At 44.3% G+C, this 19,335-nt stretch overlaps 6 protein-coding genes and 1 pseudogene across 12 annotated transcripts in view; 2 read left to right on the top strand and 5 right to left on the bottom strand.

Annotated features, from left to right (window-relative positions):
• Nucleotides 1-1,299: 1,299 nt before the first annotated feature.
• Nucleotides 1,300-2,829, top strand: nmdyn-D7 (nucleoside diphosphate kinase homolog 7). The gene is made up of 4 exons (XM_017178895.3): nt 1,300-1,519; nt 1,582-1,748; nt 1,815-1,982; nt 2,036-2,829. The coding sequence occupies exons 1-4, from the start codon at nt 1,391-1,393 to the stop codon at nt 2,730-2,732; spliced, it is 1,161 nt and encodes a 386-aa protein (XP_017034384.1). The 5' UTR covers nt 1,300-1,390; the 3' UTR covers nt 2,733-2,829.
• LOC108083191 (peptide transporter family 1) lies at nt 2,738-6,674 on the bottom strand. Of its 2 annotated transcripts, XM_017178893.3 has the most exons (7): nt 6,364-6,674; nt 6,056-6,280; nt 4,242-4,470; nt 3,910-4,184; nt 3,651-3,856; nt 3,288-3,593; nt 2,738-3,232 (listed from the first exon to the last, which is right to left on the bottom strand). In XM_017178893.3, the coding sequence occupies exons 1-7, from the start codon at nt 6,395-6,397 to the stop codon at nt 2,840-2,842; spliced, it is 1,668 nt and encodes a 555-aa protein (XP_017034382.1). In that variant the 5' UTR covers nt 6,398-6,674; the 3' UTR covers nt 2,738-2,839. The 2 variants fall into 2 exon arrangements, with proteins under 2 accessions (XP_017034382.1, XP_070143615.1); XM_070287514.1 differs by lacking the exons at nt 6,056-6,280; nt 6,364-6,674 and adding an exon at nt 5,122-5,240.
• Nucleotides 6,675-6,821: 147 nt separating this feature from the next.
• On the bottom strand, nt 6,822-7,843 carry LOC108083197 (transmembrane p24 trafficking protein eclair). Its single transcript, XM_017178900.2, has 2 exons — nt 7,617-7,843; nt 6,822-7,535 (listed from the first exon to the last, which is right to left on the bottom strand). Exons 1-2 carry the CDS (start codon nt 7,747-7,749, stop codon nt 7,018-7,020), a joined length of 651 nt encoding a protein of 216 aa, XP_017034389.1. The 5' UTR covers nt 7,750-7,843; the 3' UTR covers nt 6,822-7,017.
• A 243-nt stretch (nt 7,844-8,086) lies between these two features.
• Ddrgk1 (DDRGK domain containing 1) lies at nt 8,087-9,274 on the top strand. Its single transcript, XM_017178899.3, has 2 exons — nt 8,087-8,292; nt 8,348-9,274. Exons 1-2 carry the CDS (start codon nt 8,196-8,198, stop codon nt 9,190-9,192), a joined length of 942 nt encoding a protein of 313 aa, XP_017034388.1. The 5' UTR covers nt 8,087-8,195; the 3' UTR covers nt 9,193-9,274.
• Nucleotides 9,275-9,298: 24 nt separating this feature from the next.
• On the bottom strand, nt 9,299-10,718 carry LOC108083194 (transmembrane emp24 domain-containing protein eca-like; annotated as a pseudogene).
• A 95-nt stretch (nt 10,719-10,813) lies between these two features.
• Smyd5 (SET and MYND domain containing, class 5) lies at nt 10,814-12,296 on the bottom strand. Its single transcript, XM_017178894.2, has 3 exons — nt 11,550-12,296; nt 11,309-11,486; nt 10,814-11,245 (listed from the first exon to the last, which is right to left on the bottom strand). The coding sequence occupies exons 1-3, from the start codon at nt 12,198-12,200 to the stop codon at nt 10,893-10,895; spliced, it is 1,182 nt and encodes a 393-aa protein (XP_017034383.1). The 5' UTR covers nt 12,201-12,296; the 3' UTR covers nt 10,814-10,892.
• A 1,675-nt stretch (nt 12,297-13,971) lies between these two features.
• SNF4Agamma (SNF4/AMP-activated protein kinase gamma subunit) overlaps nt 13,972-19,335 on the bottom strand; it is an 83,993-nt gene continuing 78,629 nt past the window's right edge. For 5 of the 6 annotated variants that reach the window (XM_017178866.3, XM_017178865.3, XM_017178872.3 and 2 more), the window contains 4 exons: nt 15,728-16,018; nt 15,493-15,671; nt 15,225-15,428; nt 13,972-15,149 (listed from right to left, as the gene is read on the bottom strand). In XM_017178866.3, coding sequence (XP_017034355.3) covers nt 14,346-15,149; nt 15,225-15,428; nt 15,493-15,671; nt 15,728-16,018 — 1,478 coding nt within the window. In that variant the 3' untranslated portion in view covers nt 13,972-14,345. Of the gene's footprint in view, nt 15,150-15,224; nt 15,429-15,492; nt 15,672-15,727; nt 16,019-16,122; nt 16,301-19,335 lie in introns of those variants that run through there. The other variant, XM_070287198.1, reaches the window with a different exon arrangement.

Genomic DNA, 19,335 nt, shown 5'->3' with positions numbered 1-19,335 from the left:
TTGATGCTGATCAGGAATATATATAATTTATAGGGTCGGAAATCATTCATAGCGTTGCAAACTTCTGACTGAAATTATAATACCCTGCGAGGGTATAAAATACAGCTTCAAATGGATCGAGTTTTCAAAGTTAAATTCCATATTAGGTTCACTCAATTTGCTCAATTACTCGTTCCCCTAAATAACATACATTTGTCTTTATATCTGTGGTAATAGCCTAGTACAAATGATTAATCGCAATATTGGGCTAATAAAGGTAGGAGTCCTTCCGACAATAACTGAAAACACCTTGACTCGAAACACTCTTATCCCGACCATGAAAGCTTGGTAACAAATATGGTATATCATTTTCTAGCCTAAGAAATCATAAAAGGCTTGCAAAAGATCCGTTTTTGAGCTATCGAAAATAAACCATTCACTCTAACCGACCAATGATTCGCTTTAAAAGAGAAGATTGTCGTTCTGTGCTCCTTTCGAGGCTGTGTTTTTAATTTTTTAGGGGGGGTAAGGTTTTAATTTTTTTTTTCTTAAATTTGTTTTTATTTTTTATTTTAAAGGCTCAATATCTTAAGAATATTGTATCCAAGTTTTACATCGATAATAGGGATATTGACAAAGTTGTGCAGAGTTGAACGAAGGTAGTTTGGTGTTCAATGCATGAGAATCACAAAGTTTAAAGCGCTCTTCTAAAAAATGCCATTTTGAAAATCGGTGTACACGATAACTCAAAATCTACTGAACCAATCAGTTTGAAATTTGGAACATAAGTTCTTTAGGTAATTCTACAGATACTCACGTCGAACTTTTTTTAATTTTTAATTTTATTATATTTTTAAATTAACAAATTAACTTAATTTTTTAGTCAAAAATCGGGGTTTTGACTACAAATTTTGATAAAAAATCGGGACAAAATTTTAAAAATAAAAACGCTTTGTGAATTCCTCGGGACAAATATCCTTTAACGAATGAGGTATACTTTTTCTAGATCGAATGATTTTGTGGACAGTTAACCAACTTTTTTTTGGAGGCGACTCGGGAGATTCCATATAACTTCTCTACCTCTAAATAGTTTGGAATACAACATTTATCAAAAATTGTTCAAATGTTGTGTTATTATATGGTATTTAATTCATTAAGTTAACTTTAGCCGTTTCGCCACAATAATTTTTTGAAAAGTCGCGCGTTTTGAAAGCATAAAAAAATAAAAACATAGTTTTGAATTTTGCGCACAATTGCTTGTTTGGTTGCGTTGGCAGCACTGTTGCTGTGGAAACGCGGGGAAGAAGAAGCACACTTAAAAGTAGGAAGCAGTCAAAGTGTTTCCATTCGGAAAATCTAGAGTCCGGTGTCAAGTCACCGAACGGAAAGCCAGCAGAGCCCAAGCATCGAGATGAAACCAGCTGCGATTCCGGCGAACGAACGTCGTCTAGCCTTCTTGGCGGAGTGGTACCACGCGGAAGCAGGCATAATCCGCACCTTCCTGATCACTTACTATGTGGCCGACAAAGCGGTCGAGGTGGTAAGTCATCTTGGCCAGAGTAGCCCGCAGAAGCCTCCCACTAACACGTTATCCCTTGCCAGTTTGACCAGCGCAACAAGCGAACCTTCTTGCGTCGCACCAAGATTCCAGAGCTGACGCAGCGCGACTTTTTTGTCGGATCCAAGATTAATGTGTTTGGCCGCCAGTTCGACATTGTGGATTATGCGGACGATATTACGCGAACCAACCTTGCCAAATATCGCAAAAAGTAGGTACTATGGTTCGCCAGCCACCTCGTTGCCTTGCCCATAATTGCCTCCCTATTTCCTTGCAGGGGCTTCGTTCTTCTGAAAAACAGCATGTGGACGAAGCATCTCGGCAAGTTTCTAAAGACGCTGATCGACAACAAGATAAACATAAACCAAGGCTTGATGGTAGATCTCACACCCAAGATGGCCACTCAGTTCCTATCCGGCAAGGACAAGACAAACGTCTCCAGCTCGTGAGTAGCACAGCGCACGAATGGTTTAAATTTACTCTTCGATCCAACCCCAGTGTCCTGATGAACGAAGTGCTGGCTGGTCCGGCTATTAGCCTGGAGTTAATAGGAGACAACGTGGTCGAGACCATGAAGGCCTGCGCCAATTACAAAAGCACCGAGGTGGAGGCCACTGTGAAGCTGCCGCCCGGCCTGGAGGAGCTCTGCGAGTGCGAGGAGATCCGCCACGGGTTTTACTACTCCGACAGCGATAACGACGTGGTGATGGACCTGCGGTTCTTCTTCGAGTCGAGCCACAGAATCATCAAGGAGTGCCTGTTCCAGAACACCACGCTAGCCATCATCAAGCCGCACAGCATCAAGGACGGTCTGCTGGGCGACATCGTTTCGGAGATTCTGGCCAACGGCTTCCGGGTGACGGCCATGCGCATGATCCTGATGGCGCGCATTAACTGCGAGGAGTTCTACGAGGTGTACCGCGGTGTGCTGCCCGAGTACATACCCATGGTGGCGCAGCTGGCCAGCGGGGTATGCATGTGCCTGGAGATCGCGTGCGCGGATCCCGACAAGCAAGCGCACAAAGAGTTTCGCAACTTCTGTGGCCCGATGGACCCGGAGATCGCCAAGCTGCTGCGCCCGCACACGCTGCGCGCCAAGTTCGGTAAATCGAAGGTGCAGAACGCTGTCCACTGCACCGATTTGCCAGATGATTGCCACCTAGAGCTGCAGTACATGTTTAAAATCATTGACTGACCCAGTTAACTTAACTTGGTGTTTAAATATTTATTTTTAGTTTAATGCGTGTGTGCATGTGTGCGTGTCTCAATAAATTACCAGTGATGACAATGTAGCCACCTAGATTAAATGCTGTCACTGCGACTCGTGCTGGGCACATCCCGATCCTCCGGATCGCTGTCCAAGCCCCGAACATAAAGGCCTCCCTTCCGTTCCTGCAGGGTATAATCAAACGCCAACAGGGCGAATATGATGATGCATACCAGCATGACCACCGCATAGAAGAAGTACTCTGCCACTTGGGAGCTGAGCAGGGCCAGCTCCGTGACCAGAACTACTACTAAATTCCCGAAGGCATTGTTTAGGAACCAGGCAGCCGTAACCACAGATTTCATGGTTGTTGGGGCTTGGGTGAAGGCGAACTGTAAGCCCGGAATCGAGAGCAGCAGTTCGCCCATCATGAGGAGCAGAAACTGTGGCAACTGCCAGGCTATGCTGACCGTTTGGACGGGCGAATTCTACAAAAATGTACTAGATGAATGGCAAGGGACCTGGAAACAGTTGATTTCTCACCATAATGCGTTCTTGCACAGCGCCCGCGCAAAAGAAAGCGCCTGCAGAAAAAATCCCGCCCACGGTCACACTGTGGAGTGGCTGCAGCTCCCAGTTTAGGTAGCGGCGCAGCAAAGGAACCGTTATGTACTGCCACAGGGGTATGAGCATGAAGAGGAAGATGGGCCCGACGGCCTTGGCCTGATCCGGTTGGATGGTCACGCCCAATACTGTGGTGTTCATTTGGGTGGCTTGGAAGGTCCAGCTGGAGTCCTGCTGCGCCAGCAGGGCAAAATAAAAGGGCAGCGGGATAAACAGCTTCGAAATCTGGAGAAGATTGTGACACTTGTTAATGAAAGCAGATCTGAGGGAATCTCAACTTACCCTCAAAACCCGCGATACATCATTGACGAAACTCTCGTCATAGGCTCCAACCGCGTTGTGGAGCCAGTAGCTGGACCGCTTCGGGGACCTGCGACGCCGCCACTTCTCCACCAGACCCGTTTTTATACAGCCACAGAACTTAAAGAGTATGTTGTCTTCGGCCAGCTTCTCGGCCTTGTAGAAACACTTTCCGACCAGAAAGATAACTGACATCACCGATGGGTTTTAATTCAAAGTGCATTAACCAATGGATACTCACACCAGGCCATTAGAAAGGCACTGCCCAGGGTGCCGAATACGGCTGGGTAGCACTCCGTCTTGTTGAAGCACTGCGTGTTGGCCCGCACCAGCGGCGGAATTATCTTGCTCAGGAAGATGCCGAAGTAGTAAACGAAATAGTAGAAAGAGAAATACTCGGAAAGAGAAGTACCCTGCTCAGGTAGCTTAAACTGCAGAGCTCCCAACGAGGTGATGCAGGCGCGAATGGATCCATTACCAACGGCTATGAAAAGCAGGGCGATCGACACCAGCAGGCTAACATAAAGGATACACACATGTTACGAAAGAAATGTACATCAATGTATAACTCACACCAAGGAAACTGTCATGTTGGGCAGGGAAGTCAAAGTGAGCAGGAGCCATCCGAAGGCGTATAGAAAACTAAAGGCCGATATTGTGCGCACATTGCCCATGTAGCTGTCCGCCAGGATCGCGCCAATGATGGGGCAGAACTGACCAAAAAAGTTGAAGATGTGCAGCACCACCGTGGAGAAGCTCTCCGTGAAGTTGAGATCGTCGCGCAGATAGAGGGCGAGTATTGCTGAAATTGAATTAAATATTTCTTAATCGGTTAGCCGCCGGGCTGCCATCAATCTCGATTTCTTGGCAATGAAACGAAGGTCGCCGCTGCAATCGAGACTGTGTCATATTATGCGAAAATATTATAATACAATAAAAATAAATAATCAATTATCACTGTGGACGCCGGTCCACGTTGGGACGATGAGCAGCGAGAGCGAGATGCGGAAGGAAACTACTATATCGGAGTCATATAATAAAACATGGGAGTTAAAATTTGAAAATAAATATTTCTAATTGATTAATGTTAAAAAAAACAATTGGTAAATTTATAAATAATGCTTAAAAAAATACATTTAATAAATATCTTACCTCTTTAAAATCTATTTTTATTTGATTTTGAATACAACAAAATTTTAAATTCCTTGAAAGTGGGACATTTGCTGTAATGGATGCAAAAGGCCTCCATACCGAATGTTAACAAAATATGTAATATAGTTAGTAGTATAAACCCGCGAAGGGTTTGCAATTTGCAAACAATTATTTGACAACTGAATAATTGCAATGCTTATTTTTTTTAAGTTGTATTATTTTGTAAGTTGAAATATTCCAGTTTTGCATGTTAACTAATCCTTAACATATTATAAAAAAAAAATGTTGAAAAATTTCTTGCGTTCGTTAAGAAACTTTCAGTTAAACCCAGAATTTTATGGGAATTTTTCGTTTTGCAAAGAATTTCTTGACAAACTGTATGTTTGGTTCATTCAAACTGAAAAAAACATGGGCCAAGACTTTATTTTAATTTTACAAAATTTGAAACTTATAGCTCTGTAATTTCAAGATAATTACAAAAATGTAAGTGATTCCCAAGTGACCGTACAGAATTCACTTCTTCAAAAACAAGTTTTTAGCGAAACGTTATGAAAGATTTTAATGTTTTGATTTTGAATGTTTTAAGCATATATTATTATTATGTATTTGGACTGACTAAGATATAGAGTAGTTTTCTAATCCCTTTCGCACGCGACATTTTTACCACCGACCTTTTATGTTGTTTTTTTACTATTTAGATAAAACAGAACAATTTTATTTCTACTCTTGCTTTCTTAGAGTGATGTTAGAAAGCCAAAGGCAAAGCATAAAGTCGCTGTCTTAAAAGTTTTTATCAAAACAAAACAAGACCTATTTATGATATTTTTCACCAAAAGAATGAAGAATCCCATTTTCTCGAATTCTGAATATTTTTAAATATGTTTTAGAATATGCTAGATTTTGTCGATGTGGATCTATTGCAACACTTCTTAATATGACTATATTAAAAACAAAGATTTTAGAGTTTTAAATTTTGGCCGCGGTTGCTGTATCTTGAGAGTTACCATTTTATACTTGTACAAATATATAATATAATGAGTTACCAAATACAAAATAATGTTATGAACAATTCCATGTCTTGCAACTTAAATATTTCTTTAATAAAGTGCATCTCAGACTTTTTGACTGTCACAATAAGACGCCCTGTGTTTGCGTTTCTGGCGCTGATAAGCCGGATTTGGAATTTTCGTCGAGGAGACAAAGCCGAAGAATTGTACTAAGGCTGTTACACTTACTGCGTATGCCATTGGCAGCAAAAGCCTCAAAAAACTTGGTGGCCAGAACGAAGAAGACAGCGCGGGGATATCTGTACTCCAGGCGGATAGGCGGAGGAGCAAAGCCATAATTGGGCAGCGAGCTGCGTTGAGGCCTCTTCAGCAGGGTTCGTTGTTCACCCCTCCAACTGACCCACTCCAGATCCCGTCCCTCGCCCTGGGTTAATTCCGCCAAAGCGGGCAGGGCTATATATAAGCGCACATGTAATGGACAGAAGGTTGGGGGAGGATTACCTAGGAGATCTTATCTTATCTGCCCTCAGACTCACTTTCTTCGCTGCCGATTTCCGTAGCGCGAAACATTTCCACAGCCGTGCACCTAGTCCGACGTTGACGAACTGAATCGGAGAGCGAGAGGAGGCCTGGGCTGTTGACTTACAAGCGCTTCGGTCCGGATCAGGTTACAGAGTTGCGGCTTTTGTGGGTCGATTTGGCTGCCGCCACAACGCGCTTTATTGTTTGACGTTGGATTTGTGCCGTGACTGACGACCACCTAGCAGTACGGTCCACGAGCTACTAGCGACGAACGAGATAAAGGGCAGTTGGAGCAGTTCGTTGCAGTCGCAATGCAGACAGCGCGGAGCTTGAAACTAGGGAGTTAACGCCGACGCCACAGGTTATCTGTCTGGAGGCTGCTGATAAGCCCAAGACAAGCTCAGCGAGGCAAACATAGTCACGGGACCCGGCTCAGCTGACTGCGGCGATGGGGTGGACCAAGTCACCGTCGTCCGTTTTTGTACAATTGATTTTTATTAAATTACGCACAAGAAATTAAAACTAGAAGTGCTTGGAGTCGAGGCTTGTGGCTGGTTGTTGATGATCGATCCTTCGATGAATTTCGCAGTTCTTGCCACACGTTCACCAGGGGAAGCCAAATGGGGAGAAAAACACAGAACAGTGCGGCAGCTGAGAAGCAGACCACATCACACCAGCTTCTTGGCCTCGAAGAAGCTCTTCAGGTGGCGCATCTGCCAGAAACCCATGCAGACCAGCACGACAGTCTGAGCCAGCGACCACCAGAGAACCCGGGAGTTGGTGCTTTCGCTGGTGTGGCGGAAGCGCTCCTCGCGATAACGCTGGTAGTTCTGCTCCTTGGTGATCTGGTCTACCTGGTCGAGAAGCTGCCGGATGCGCAGTTGCAGCTCCGTCAGCTTTTCCTTCTGAGCCACATTGGCATAGTCGATGGCGTGCTCGCCCACCTGTATGTCCAAATGAACGCGCAGCTGAGCGCCGCTGAACCAGGCGGTGCTATTGGAGTACATGCAGATGACGTGCTCTCCGGGTGTGTGCGAGGTAAACGAGATGCGGCCCTGGGAGCTGTACACTCGGGACAGCACTATCTTGTCATCGCTGTCTCGCACCTCCACATGCATTCCTATGCCGGGGGACGAGGGCATGAATCCGTTGGAGCGCGGATCGTACAGCTCCACCTTGTAGTTCACTGTAGAGAACAGAAGAAATACCGATTAGTTGCGGAGCTGGCCATTCGAGTTGGCAATCCACTCTGTACGCGGCGGCTTACCTATCACCGTCGTCTCGTCGGGAACCTCCTCGATGAAGCACTTGCGCTCCGTCTCCGATATGTGGAAGTACAGGCCGCAGGCGCTGTGCAAGGCGCACATGACCAGGACCAGGCAGATGAACTGATGGCGCATTTTCGGCTATTTGCTGTGACTTTTCCAAATGGTAGTTTAACAAAGTTAGGCTCGCCGACACGTCATATGAAAAGTGCCAGATCGAATTTAGTGTTTGGCATATAGAGATGGTAGCGTGACAAGATTTGGCTACGACTTTTCACGGCCTATACGAATGCACTGAAAACAATGAATTACAGCTCCAGCTTAGCACATTTATACATTTAAATTAGTTTTGAAAGTTCAAATTTCAACCGAAGCATGATAATTGTATCATGATCCGAAGTGTGAGTAATCCACATACAGTTTCGATATTTATCCTCACGCAATCTTCTCTAGTTTGAATGCCCGATATTTCTTTGGCCTGGCAACGCCGTCGCAACAGCTGTGCAGCTGTGTCACTTTTGTTGACGTTTACAAAACATTTTTGCCAAAACATCGGGTGCAATCCGTGCTTTTAGGAGATAATGGACCTGATCATTCTCGTGGGGATCGCCACGGCCCTGCTAGTCGTGATAATCACTCTGTACCTCCTCCAAAAGAAAAATGCCGGCGCAGCTGCTGGTAAAAGAAATGTCATTGTTTCTCTGAGATCCGACTAACCATTCACCCCAAATAGAAACTAAGCCAGGGGTAGCCGCCCCACAACGTGGCGTCCCACAACGTGCACAGGAGGGTGTTCCGCGACGTGCCCAAATAGCCAGGAACCAGCGCAATCGACTGCGCCAGAACGCCCCCGCGGCAGCTGCTCCGGCACCTGGAGCTGCGGCCCAGGCAGCTCATGCAGACTCGGATAACGAGAATGAGGCTGACGCCGAGGCCGATGGAGCGCGCGTGCCGCAGGGAGCTGTGCTGGATGAGAAAATGGGCGCCAAGAAGCGGGCCAAGATGGAGGCCAAGGAGCAGAAGCGGTTGCAGCGGGAGCAGGAGCTACATGATCGCGAGCAGCGCAAGGCGAAGGAGGCCAAGGACGACGCTGAGCGAAAGCAGCAGGAGGATCTCGAGGCGGAGGTGGAGCGAAAGCGCATAGAGGCCGAGCGCCTTGCCAAGGAGGAGCGTGAGCGAAAGGAGCACGAGGAGTACCTGAAGATGAAGGCAGCCTTCAGCGTTGAAGAAGAGGGCTTTGAGGAGGGCGACGTCGACGAGAAGGACAACCTCCTTGCCGACTTTATCCAGTATCTCAAAAACAACAAGGTGGTCCTTCTAGAGGACCTGGCAGTCTCCTTCAAGCTGAAGACGCAGCAGGCCATTGACCGCATCCAGGAGCTGCAGGCTGATGGCACCATCACTGGTGTCATCGACGATCGCGGCAAGTTTATCTACGTTTCAGAGGAGGAACTGGCCGCGGTGGCAAAGTTCATTAAGCAGCGCGGCCGCGTCTCCATCGCCGAACTGGCCGAGAGCAGCAATAACCTAATTAATCTGACGCCCGTAATCGCCGGCGGTGCCGAAGGTAGCTCCTGAGATTTGTTAGCCATTTATATATTTACTTTATATTTAGGGGCGACCTGTTGATAGAATAACAAGAACAAAACGAAAAAATGTACATGACAGACGTCGAAAGTCGAGTTTATGATTTTTCTGGGTCCCCACTCTGCGTTGAGTCTTTGGCTTTGCAATCTTCGCATTCGCAGACGAGCAAGAAGGTGTTGCCGGTCAAGTGGCCACTGCGATCCCTATTTGTGCTGGCCAGGAGGTTCATCAAATTAACATTGGAAGCGTAGTAGTGGGGACTTCTTGCTGTTGCCTGTGAATCCTTTCTCAGGAACTTTTCAACAACTGTGTGGGAAGAGGATGCTTAGCAACCAGTTTGGCTGACGGATTGCATTCACTTACATTCATTCACTCGGTTTAGAAGCATTTCATTGATATTCATATGCTCATTCTCATTTGTTGGTTCCTGATCCGAAAACTGCGTTATCCATTGCGAGATGGCCTTGTTGGAAAGCCCCTGTCCTTCGGTTCCAATAAGTTCCATAAGTGCGTTGTAAGCCTCTGCCGTCTTGAACTAATTGGATTCAAGGATGCAATTAGTCGACTCACCAAACACCTCCACTTACTCTGGCCAATGTCTCCTCACAGAGGACCCTGCAAAAGGCTTTGTGCAAGAACGACAGCTTATTTAAATTATGGATAATGTGTGCAAAGACGAAAACGAGGACTAAGACCTGGAGTATAGACCACCAGACCATCCTAGAGTAGATGGATTCATTCGCGCGGCGAGGAAGCGGTGGTAGTTCTGGTCTCTGAGGATTTTCTCGGCCTGATTCTGAAGTTGCCGAATTTTTAGCTGCATTTGATCCAGCTTCTCCTTCTGTGTCACACTCTCACAGTCCACGGTGGGCTTGCCCGCTCGAATATCCAAATGAACGCGCAACAGGGAGCCTTCGAACAAGGCGGAGCTGTTCGACTGCAGGCAAATGGAGTGGTCACCGGGCCAGTGAGTCGTAAATGAAAAGCGACTCTCCGAGTTGTAAGTGCGTGAGAGGACAACCTTCTTGTCGCTATCCCGCACCTCCCAATGGATTCCAATGCCGGAGGACAAGGACATAAAACCGTTGGAGAGCTGGGGGTCCCTCACTTCTGCTTTGTAGTTCACTTTGTGCCGGCAAAAGTGCGAAGTTAGTGGTGGTCTCTGTCGGTTGCGAGCACTTACCAGTCACGAAAGTGTAATCTGGTGCCTCCTGAATAAAGCACCTGCGCTCAGTTTCGTTCATGTAAAAGTACAAGCCGCAGGCGCTGTGCAGGATCGATAGGACGGATGAGGTAAGAGAGAGTCGGTGTGGCATATTTCGCTGCTTCCGGGATAAAACTACACAAATATGTATTTGCTCGATTTTCTACGCACTTTGCAAAACCAGTTGAAATACAAGAGATCGCGCTACAAAAAAGCTTGTTGATGGCCTAGTGTTGTATAACGTCAATTTCCAGGAAAGAATAGGGTGAACTTTACACATGTATGTACGTGTGTACATTAGGATGGTCTTTTCAGGAATTCGGGAGCATATCCTGAAAAATATACTATAATAATCTACTATTTACGATGTTGAGGACTCCGATCTGAATTGAGTTGCCATCCGTGATCTTAGTTTAAATATGTACGCAAATCCTCTGGTACGCTTTATGATAATAAAAAAGGAAAGTAACATGGTATGCAAATTATTTTAGTTCATGTCGTCATCTTCTTCGTAGTCATCCATTTCGTCATCGTCCTCGCTTTCGTCGCTGGTCACATCGGGATCAGAGGCTTGGGCACGGCACTTTGGACACTGGCAGACGAATATGTAGTTTTCGCGCAGGACCTTGTGTCTCGAGTGACGGCTCCGCTCTAGCATACACTCGTCGAGGTAGGAGATACAGATTTCGTCGCCCTCCTGGATAGGGACCAACGTCTTCATCACCACAATGTCGTTTGAGTACGGAAATGTGGAGCAGGCATTCGGCACGCAGCTGTGATTGATCTTGCTCTGGAGCAGGTACAGTCCGGAGCCTTCGTTGTTCAGAAATTCGCCAGCAACTAAACATAGGGGCAACGGAAATATTACGCAGAGCACTTTCGCAACAAGTTACTAGTACTTACATTCTCCCACCTTGGCGTATAGTCCATCGATGACCGTGTCTAGCTGCGCCTTGTCAGCATCCGGCAGCGGCAGTTCGGAGACCTTGGTTACCCACTGTGATAGCACGCTGGTCGCAATTCCCTGGCTATTGGTGCCCATAATTCCCATTAGAGTTTTGAAGGCATCGGGAGTTGTGAACTGACGAGTCAAGGGACATTTTTAGGAATGTTTTAAGGTTATTGTTTAAATTTGAATGAATACCAAGGAAAACTCCTCTCCAGCGAAGGCGTTGCAGAACGCTCTATAGAGCTGCTCCATCTGCTGCTCAAAATTCTCGCCCAGCATCTTGTGATAGATCTTCTGCTCGCGATTGACTATCAATGCTTGAAAGGATTGGAGCTGCTCGAGAAACTCCTCCTTTTTTGGACTCTGCTTGTACAGGGCCATCAGGCGCACGATCAACATAATGCTGCCCGTTTCCGGCGGGTAATGCATCTTCTTCCACGTCTCGTTGAGCACGTTGATGGGATGCGTGTCATCAGAGCGGAATGCCCCCATACAGGCCTCGCGATGGTACCGCTTGTAGGCCTCCATGCGGCAGTCTTCAGAGCAGTAGTGCACTTTGCAGCGGGGGCACTGGGTGAACTGGCCCACCCAAGCGGCAGTGGGGTCGTGTTCCAGCAGAGGGACCTCCACCTTGGGGTCGCTGGCTAGGCGACGCACATTCTCCAGCACCGTTTCTAGCGGTCTCATGCAATGGTCGCAGGCGGCATAGCCGTAGGCCACGTTCCACGAGAACTGTTTTGACACAAACGGCTCCTCCTCAAAAATCACCTCATCGGACGCAAAGTTTTTGGTGGCGATCATGGCACGACCCTTGCCGGGTATCTCCCGGATCTCAAAGTGGTTCATTCTGGCCGAGATGCACTGCACACTCGTTGTTTATGGGGCACAAACAAAAGAAAAACAATATTTCCAATTGCACGTGTAAAGCAGACATTCGCAAAGGCGCGCAAACACAGCTACAGCTGAGTTGGCAGTCACATAGAACTTGAATCGGTATTTGGCGCCAGTTCAAATTGTTGCCGTTACAACTGATAAGGATTCATTTCGAAAACTTTGCTTATTTAACCCTGAACATTTTTAATGGGTATTGCTTCGTGTTCCCTACAAATTTGTGGAGATTGTAAGCCTGACACATTTCCTAACCCCAATTAATTACGAAGTTTAAACAATTTGAAAGAACTTTACTCTCTTGCACCATCACCTCCTGCAGATTTATGTTTTTTTTTTGTAACTACGTTTTGCAAAGTGAACCAATTAGGCCCAAACTTCTATCACTAATTTATATTCATACATAATTGTTGCCTTTAATTCGAATCACAATGCCTTGGGCACCGGGCATCTCATAGTCGGCCACATCGACCGAAGTTTTCTTAATTCATGATTAACGATTTATTTCAAATATGAATTTCTTGAACCTACAAATTAAACAATAAGGATAAGCGCAAAAAGAATTTTAAAAAGAGAGTTGTTTTAATGTAATAAAAGGTTAATACATACTCCTGTAATATGCAAAGTACAAGATTTAACTTTTATTGTGTCAAATGTTCTACTATTTCGTACATTTTCAAATCGAGTAATAATCGCATAAAAATAAAATATTCATTTTAAGAGTAAGATCAACAAGAAATTATTTATATTTTTAAATAATATGGGTTGGGATTTGAATCAAATCAAATCATTTGATCATAGTAGGGTCATATTATGAACACCGAAAACAGTGATATCCACAAAAAAATCAGTTAAAACAAATACTCATTTAATTATTCAATTGTCCGCTAAGAGATTTATATTTCGTCAAATTTAAATGCAGATCAAATATATTTTTAGGTGATAGAACGATTTTATACAGGGTGCGCCATCTTTTATGTCGGAATGTAAACATTGAATATCTTTGAAAATAAACAACATATTTTCAAGTATGAGATATTTTTATTTAATTTGGTTCTTTAGAATTTCTTCAGACTAATTTTTGCAAACAATATCAATCAAGTGGCCGCCTTTATAAGATACACAATATGTGCCCCTTTTGCTGCATTTCCATCACTTTTTCTAGCATCTCAGGTGGTATAGCAATATTTATTGCACGAATATTTTTCATGAGCTCGTTAATGGTTTGAGGCTTGCTGGCGTAAACTTGCCTTACAAATATTCCCACAAAAAGAAGTCCTGAGGTGTGAAATCTGGAGATCTGGATGGCCGATCAATGTAGCCTCTTTTGAGTTTTTTGAGTCAACACAACTGAACGACTATTTTCAATGTAAAGCCACTATTTCAGCGCGTTCATTCGAAGTGAAGCGATTCATGATATTCTACACACTATATTCTTGAAATCATGTTTTGCTACAAATACCGTTAAAGTTTACTGATAAAATCCGTTTTTGGTTTCACCCCACCCAGAAGCATGCTCCCACAAAGCAAGGAGTAGGTTACCTAAAAGCCTCCTTTAACAAAAACGTTTTAAAATTTAAATAATTCCCAACACGACGTGTTGTTAATAAGATTCCAATAAAGGAAATGAAAACGAACAATCTGCATTTGGAAAATTAAATAGGGTAGGGTTTTCTATTTAATGCAATAATAATAATCCCAGAAAAAAAATTGAATAAAACGCAATGTCTCACTTTTACTGTACTATCATATAATAATAATCAATTACATCGTTTAAAATTTAAAGACACTCTAATGTAATTTGTTTTGTTTTCGGTTTCTTGTGTGTGTGTGTTGTGTATATATAAACATTTTGTTAACAGCGTTTGTTTTTGTTTTGCGTTTAGTTGGTTGTTGTAAAATACATAATATTTCATAATTGTAATAATAATATATCCTTAACAACTAGTAATATTCAAATATAATTTTCTCTGCTTTATCATTATTGTTGTTTTGGGTTCTCTTAGTTATTGTTTTAGCATTTGTTTCCGTTTCCTTTAGTGTTTCTGTTTCTGTTTTCCTTGCTGCAGCTGAATCTGTTTAGCTTGTGTTTAAGTTAATGCTTTATTCACTAACCAGCGCCATCTCTCGCGACGCGGGCGTCGCTAGAGACTGCCCCAAGGCGGAGGCGGTGGAGACGGCGCTGCTTAGGCCATCCTCGTCCTCTTCGGGGACTCTCGCCGCGGCGGTTGCCTTTTTGTGCTCTATCTCCGCCAGCACCTCTTCTTCATCCTCCTGGTCATCATCACAATTGCTGCGCGCGATATGGTCGGCGGCTTCATCATCTTCGTGCGCCTCATCGGCGAAGGACACTTCCACGGGGCTGTTGCCGCTATCACCATTAGCTGTTGCTTCCGTCGGCGTCTCATGCCGATTGTTGTTGGCCTTATCCTCACTGGCGGACTTGTTGTTATCACTGTCAGCGTCGTTGCTCTTGGACGTTGGCGCCGTCGGCTCCTCCTCGGGTATGTCTTCGATCAGGCTGCGATTGCCGGATCCGGCTGACGGACTGCGAGGCGGGGGCGTTGTCGTTGTCGCTGTGGCTGGTATCTCCACTTCGGCCACCTTGCGCAGGAGAACGGGATCGGAGGCCCGTAAAGAGCTCTCCGAGCCGCCGACGCCTTCGCCGCTGGGCCTCAGCACCAGATAGAGCAAGATGTCCGACAGCGAAATGATGCCGATGACCTTGCGCTGCTCGTCGACCACCACCAAGCGATGAACCTCTGCGCGAACGATTCGCTCCATGATCGTATAAAGCGACTCATCCAGATTGCACTTCTGCACACCCTCGAACCATTCGTTGCGGTGCTCATTGGCCTTGCGCAGGGACACATCGAGATCGTTGTAGGTTTTCTCAGCGGCGAGATTCTAATGGCAGGAGAACACATAAGATGTATTAACACAAAATTAGAATTTGCGAACTAATTTTCGTGGTCTACTTACAATCACATCAAACTTTGCATAGATATCGACAAGCCGTCCTTCGGCATCCACTAGCGGTAGCGCCGAGACGCGTCGTTCCACAAACTTCTTAAGCGCCGTGATAATGCTCGTCGTCTCGTCGGCGGTCTCGATGTTATTGTAGGTGCCAATCTTCAGTTCGCGCAAACTCCTTTGCATGTAAGCGGGCTTTGGTAATTCATTAATCTGAACGGGAAACGACCTTTTAATATTCTGGTAGAGCGGCGGGAAAAACGGGGCCAGGACTTACGTATAGGAAGAGGAACCTCAGAATGCGTTTATGTGTCAAGATGTAGAGGACATTGCCGGTTGCCGGGTCGATGACGGGCAGGCGATGAATGCGGCTGTGGATGAGAATTTTGATGGCATCGTAGAGGGAGGCATCCGGCCCGATGCTAACCAATGGCATCACCTGGTTGTGCAGTACACCTGGAGGCAATTCAGTCAGTTTCGTTCTAGAGAGGATTACCGAATAGACTACTCACTTCGCCACGTGTCCAGTTTGTGCTCCTCCAGCTGCTCCATGGACGCGTTGGGCGACTTGTAATACATTTGCAGGATCTTGATAAAGTCCGTGATGGTCAGCATGCCCACAAACTGCTGCTTTTCTGAATTCCAGAGCGGTGCTGCACGCACGCCGTTGTAGACCAGTGCGTAGAAGGCCTTCTTTACGAGCAGCTGCGTGTCAAAGACAACCAATTTGGCGGAGGTGGGTATCAGATCATAGCACTTGTGAAAGCGAAAGAACTTCACGAAGATCTGTGAGTCGTCCTCCTCTGCAAAAAAAGGATAACAGAGATATGTGAGGGATAATCAATGCCCAAGTCATAGAGATATTTTGTGGTTCAAATGCAAATTATGGGGAGTCTGTAGTGGGCACCTTTCTTGAGCAGCTCGGCTAGCAGACGCTTCCAGGCCTCAGAGATCTGCTCGAACTCTTTGATGCTCTCCAAAGGGTAACAAAGGACGTCGGCCGGGCGACCGCTGCCACCGCCGAGCACCAGGCGACCCGCATGATTCGAATAGAAGTGCAACTGTAACATGCGTTCTGGCTTCTCGGAGTGCTGGCGTTTCACTCGTGTTTAGCTGCCCTGCGTCGGATCCTCAATGTCTCATTACGCTAATCTGATCCTAACCGATCTGATCTTGTGTTGCCTGAGGTCTGTGAGCGCTAGCAATTAACTGGGAGACTCGATTTGTTGCTAATTGGTTTGCTCCTCCTATTGGGCAACTAAATAGCTAACAGGCCACTAACAGTATGCTGACAGACTTGCGCCTCTCTACGCGCTTCTCACTGCGTCTAGTTGGGTCGAAGAAACAATGTACACATGTAGATCGCAACTGAACCCAGAGACACAACAATATTCACCGATGTGGATCGACTGGGTTACCAAGCAATTAAATGCCATACATTTCTGGGCGCGCTCGTTTCGAAAAATTAAATTAAGACATTTTTAATTAAAATAAATTTAGCGTACGACAATTCGACAGAAGCAGCCACAAGCACGCCAAACACACCAGAATAGCTTCACCGAATTGTTCAACAATAAATATTATTTGAGTTTCAATTCTCATCGAGACTATAGGAAAGCCCGAGAGAGGAGGGTGGGCAAAATTTAGATGGTTCTGTGCACAGTATGTAAACAAATAAATATTGAGGCGGGTCCAAAAGGTGTTAATCAAAAATTAAATACCACACACAACAAAATATATAATGATATGGATTGTAGTAGATCTGGCTTGTCAGAGGCCTGATAATTGAAAGCCAAACACAACACACCGACCGCTTTCAGCATTTTACGGACACAACAGATATTGAGACGGACAGTTGTGCCAAGAAATTAATTAACCAATGCGAACCGGTCAACACTAAAATTTCGAATGTCTATGACGTTTTATTCGCTTTCTTACTATGGGAAAAATGCATTTGGAAATCATTTTTTGTACGTTTTCAAATTATTTATAGCTAACAGAATATTTTCGATTTATTTCTTTGTAGAGCGGGTTTCATACAGAAAGTATTGTAATTTTGTTCAGATATTTGCAACTCAGCAAATGATAGTGGTTAGCATCTACAGCCAATTCGATCTAGACATTCTCGTCTGTCCTTATATATATATTTTCTCAATCATTATGATTCAATTTTTTTTTTAATTTTTAAAAGAAAAATTGACAAATAACTATTATTCTAAAATTTTTGAAGTAAAAATTGGAAAATAATTTTTATTTTCAATTATAATTTTTTTAAATAAAAATCACAGTTATTATTTAACTTTTATATATATATAAAAAAAAATAAATAATAATTTTTCAGAAAAAGTTGAAAAATACAAAAAAAAATCATTTTTTATTATTATTATTATTTTTTTTTTTTTGTAAAAATTATAACACTTACGATCCCTAATATATATCGAAATTTACAACATTCCTTGGACACGCCTAAGTTTAAATACCCTTACAGTTGGCCATTATATTATTTACAATCGATCCATTCTGGGTATAAAATGAAACTGAAACCCGGCAGACAGAAAGCGGTGGCAGTAAACATACGTAATAAAGACCATAAAATAAATTTTAAAATATATGCTGCCAAAAGCAAATGGCAATATGATTTCCGCCGAAGCTGTGTAAACATTCAAATATTGTTTAATAAATGGAAACAAGTGCATGGGCTTGAATGCCTAAGAAAACAGTGATAAAGAGTTAATTCCTTCGCTTTCTTTCTCCTTCTCTCTCTGTATTGATTGGTTTTCATTCGTATATAAATATTAGCCTGCATACAGAGGATTATATATAAATATATGTATGTATATACATACATATGTATATATGGGTTATTGTTTCAAACACTACGTTTTGCGATTCTTTTGACAGCAGGCCACGGGCTACACGATTTAATTGAAATGCTTCTTGGTGTTGTCGGCTTTTGTTGATTATTCTATTTCTTTGTGGCTATATGTGTGATTGTGAGGGATCAAAACAATTGCAAACCCATTTCCACAGTGCGTGGCATTGGGTGCGAAGTACTAGGTACTAGGAGGTAGGTGAGAGGAGGCAATGTCTCGGTTCAGTTGCTTTTGGCGTCGCGGCGCTATTCGAAAATTCCTGACAAATGACTAAGAGCCAAATCAGGCGAAGAAGACCTTCGAGGAGGAACCGACTTCGCCTGCCTGGCAGTTGGTCAATTCAATTGTCTGGCTTTTGTAAGTAATATGCATAATCACTCAAGAACTTCGGCACATATAGACGACTAGGCGACACATATAGAGTGCGAGAACGCGGGCAAGTTTCTCCGCTGCCAATAATAATTCCACAGAAAAACCGTAAAACACACGGAAAATCGTCGAAATTTTCGTCGTCTGCCCGTCTTTCGTTGGCGACGTTCTAAACGATTCGAAATTTTATCATAAACTGATCTGCAGTCTGTGTGCTGATGTTCTCTTCTCCCTCTCCCTTGCGATCGCGCTCTTGGGTCGGAAAAGTTTTTCGTCAGGAAAAAGCGCAAAAACAAACAAAAGATACTCGCAGATAGAACAAAATACAAATTGGGAAAAACACCCGAGCAGAGCAGAAATCTCTGAAACGAATCCGAAAATTTCTCACAGAGCACACTACATTCTATAAATTGAATATAATCTTTGGTGGGAGAACGGTTTGGATCGGATCGGTTGGGAATTGACGTTAATGAGGATCATGAAACGTCTGAAATGGCTAACAAATTACATGCACTATTTTTCTCCTCTCCCCCCTGCTCTTTCGATCCGCTTGTCCACATTTACCACGTTCACGTCTCTTTTCCCCGAGCGATCTCCGGCGTACTTGGAACTTATAATTAGCATTGCTACCGATCTGAAAAATCGGAAAAGCCAAATAAAAACTTGGGGGTGTGTTCGGTCAGCCCACGTTAAGATCTTCCCTCTACCAATCTGAGCAAAGATATAGAAAAGAATATATAGATAACTATGTATCTACATATGTATGTATCTACCGCCCAAAACGATTATGCTCTAAGTCGCATTTTGGACTGCCCACGCCAACAAGTGGATGGACCATTCCTGTTCTTAAATCCTCCTCCTGCCATAATCCCCGTGAA

Source organism: Drosophila kikkawai, chromosome 3R, assembly GCF_030179895.1.
Source record: "Drosophila kikkawai strain 14028-0561.14 chromosome 3R, DkikHiC1v2, whole genome shotgun sequence".
NCBI lineage: Eukaryota > Metazoa > Arthropoda > Insecta > Diptera > Drosophilidae > Drosophila > Drosophila kikkawai.
Note: the sequence above shows the minus strand (reverse complement) of the source record. Positions and strands in the feature narration are given on the sequence as shown.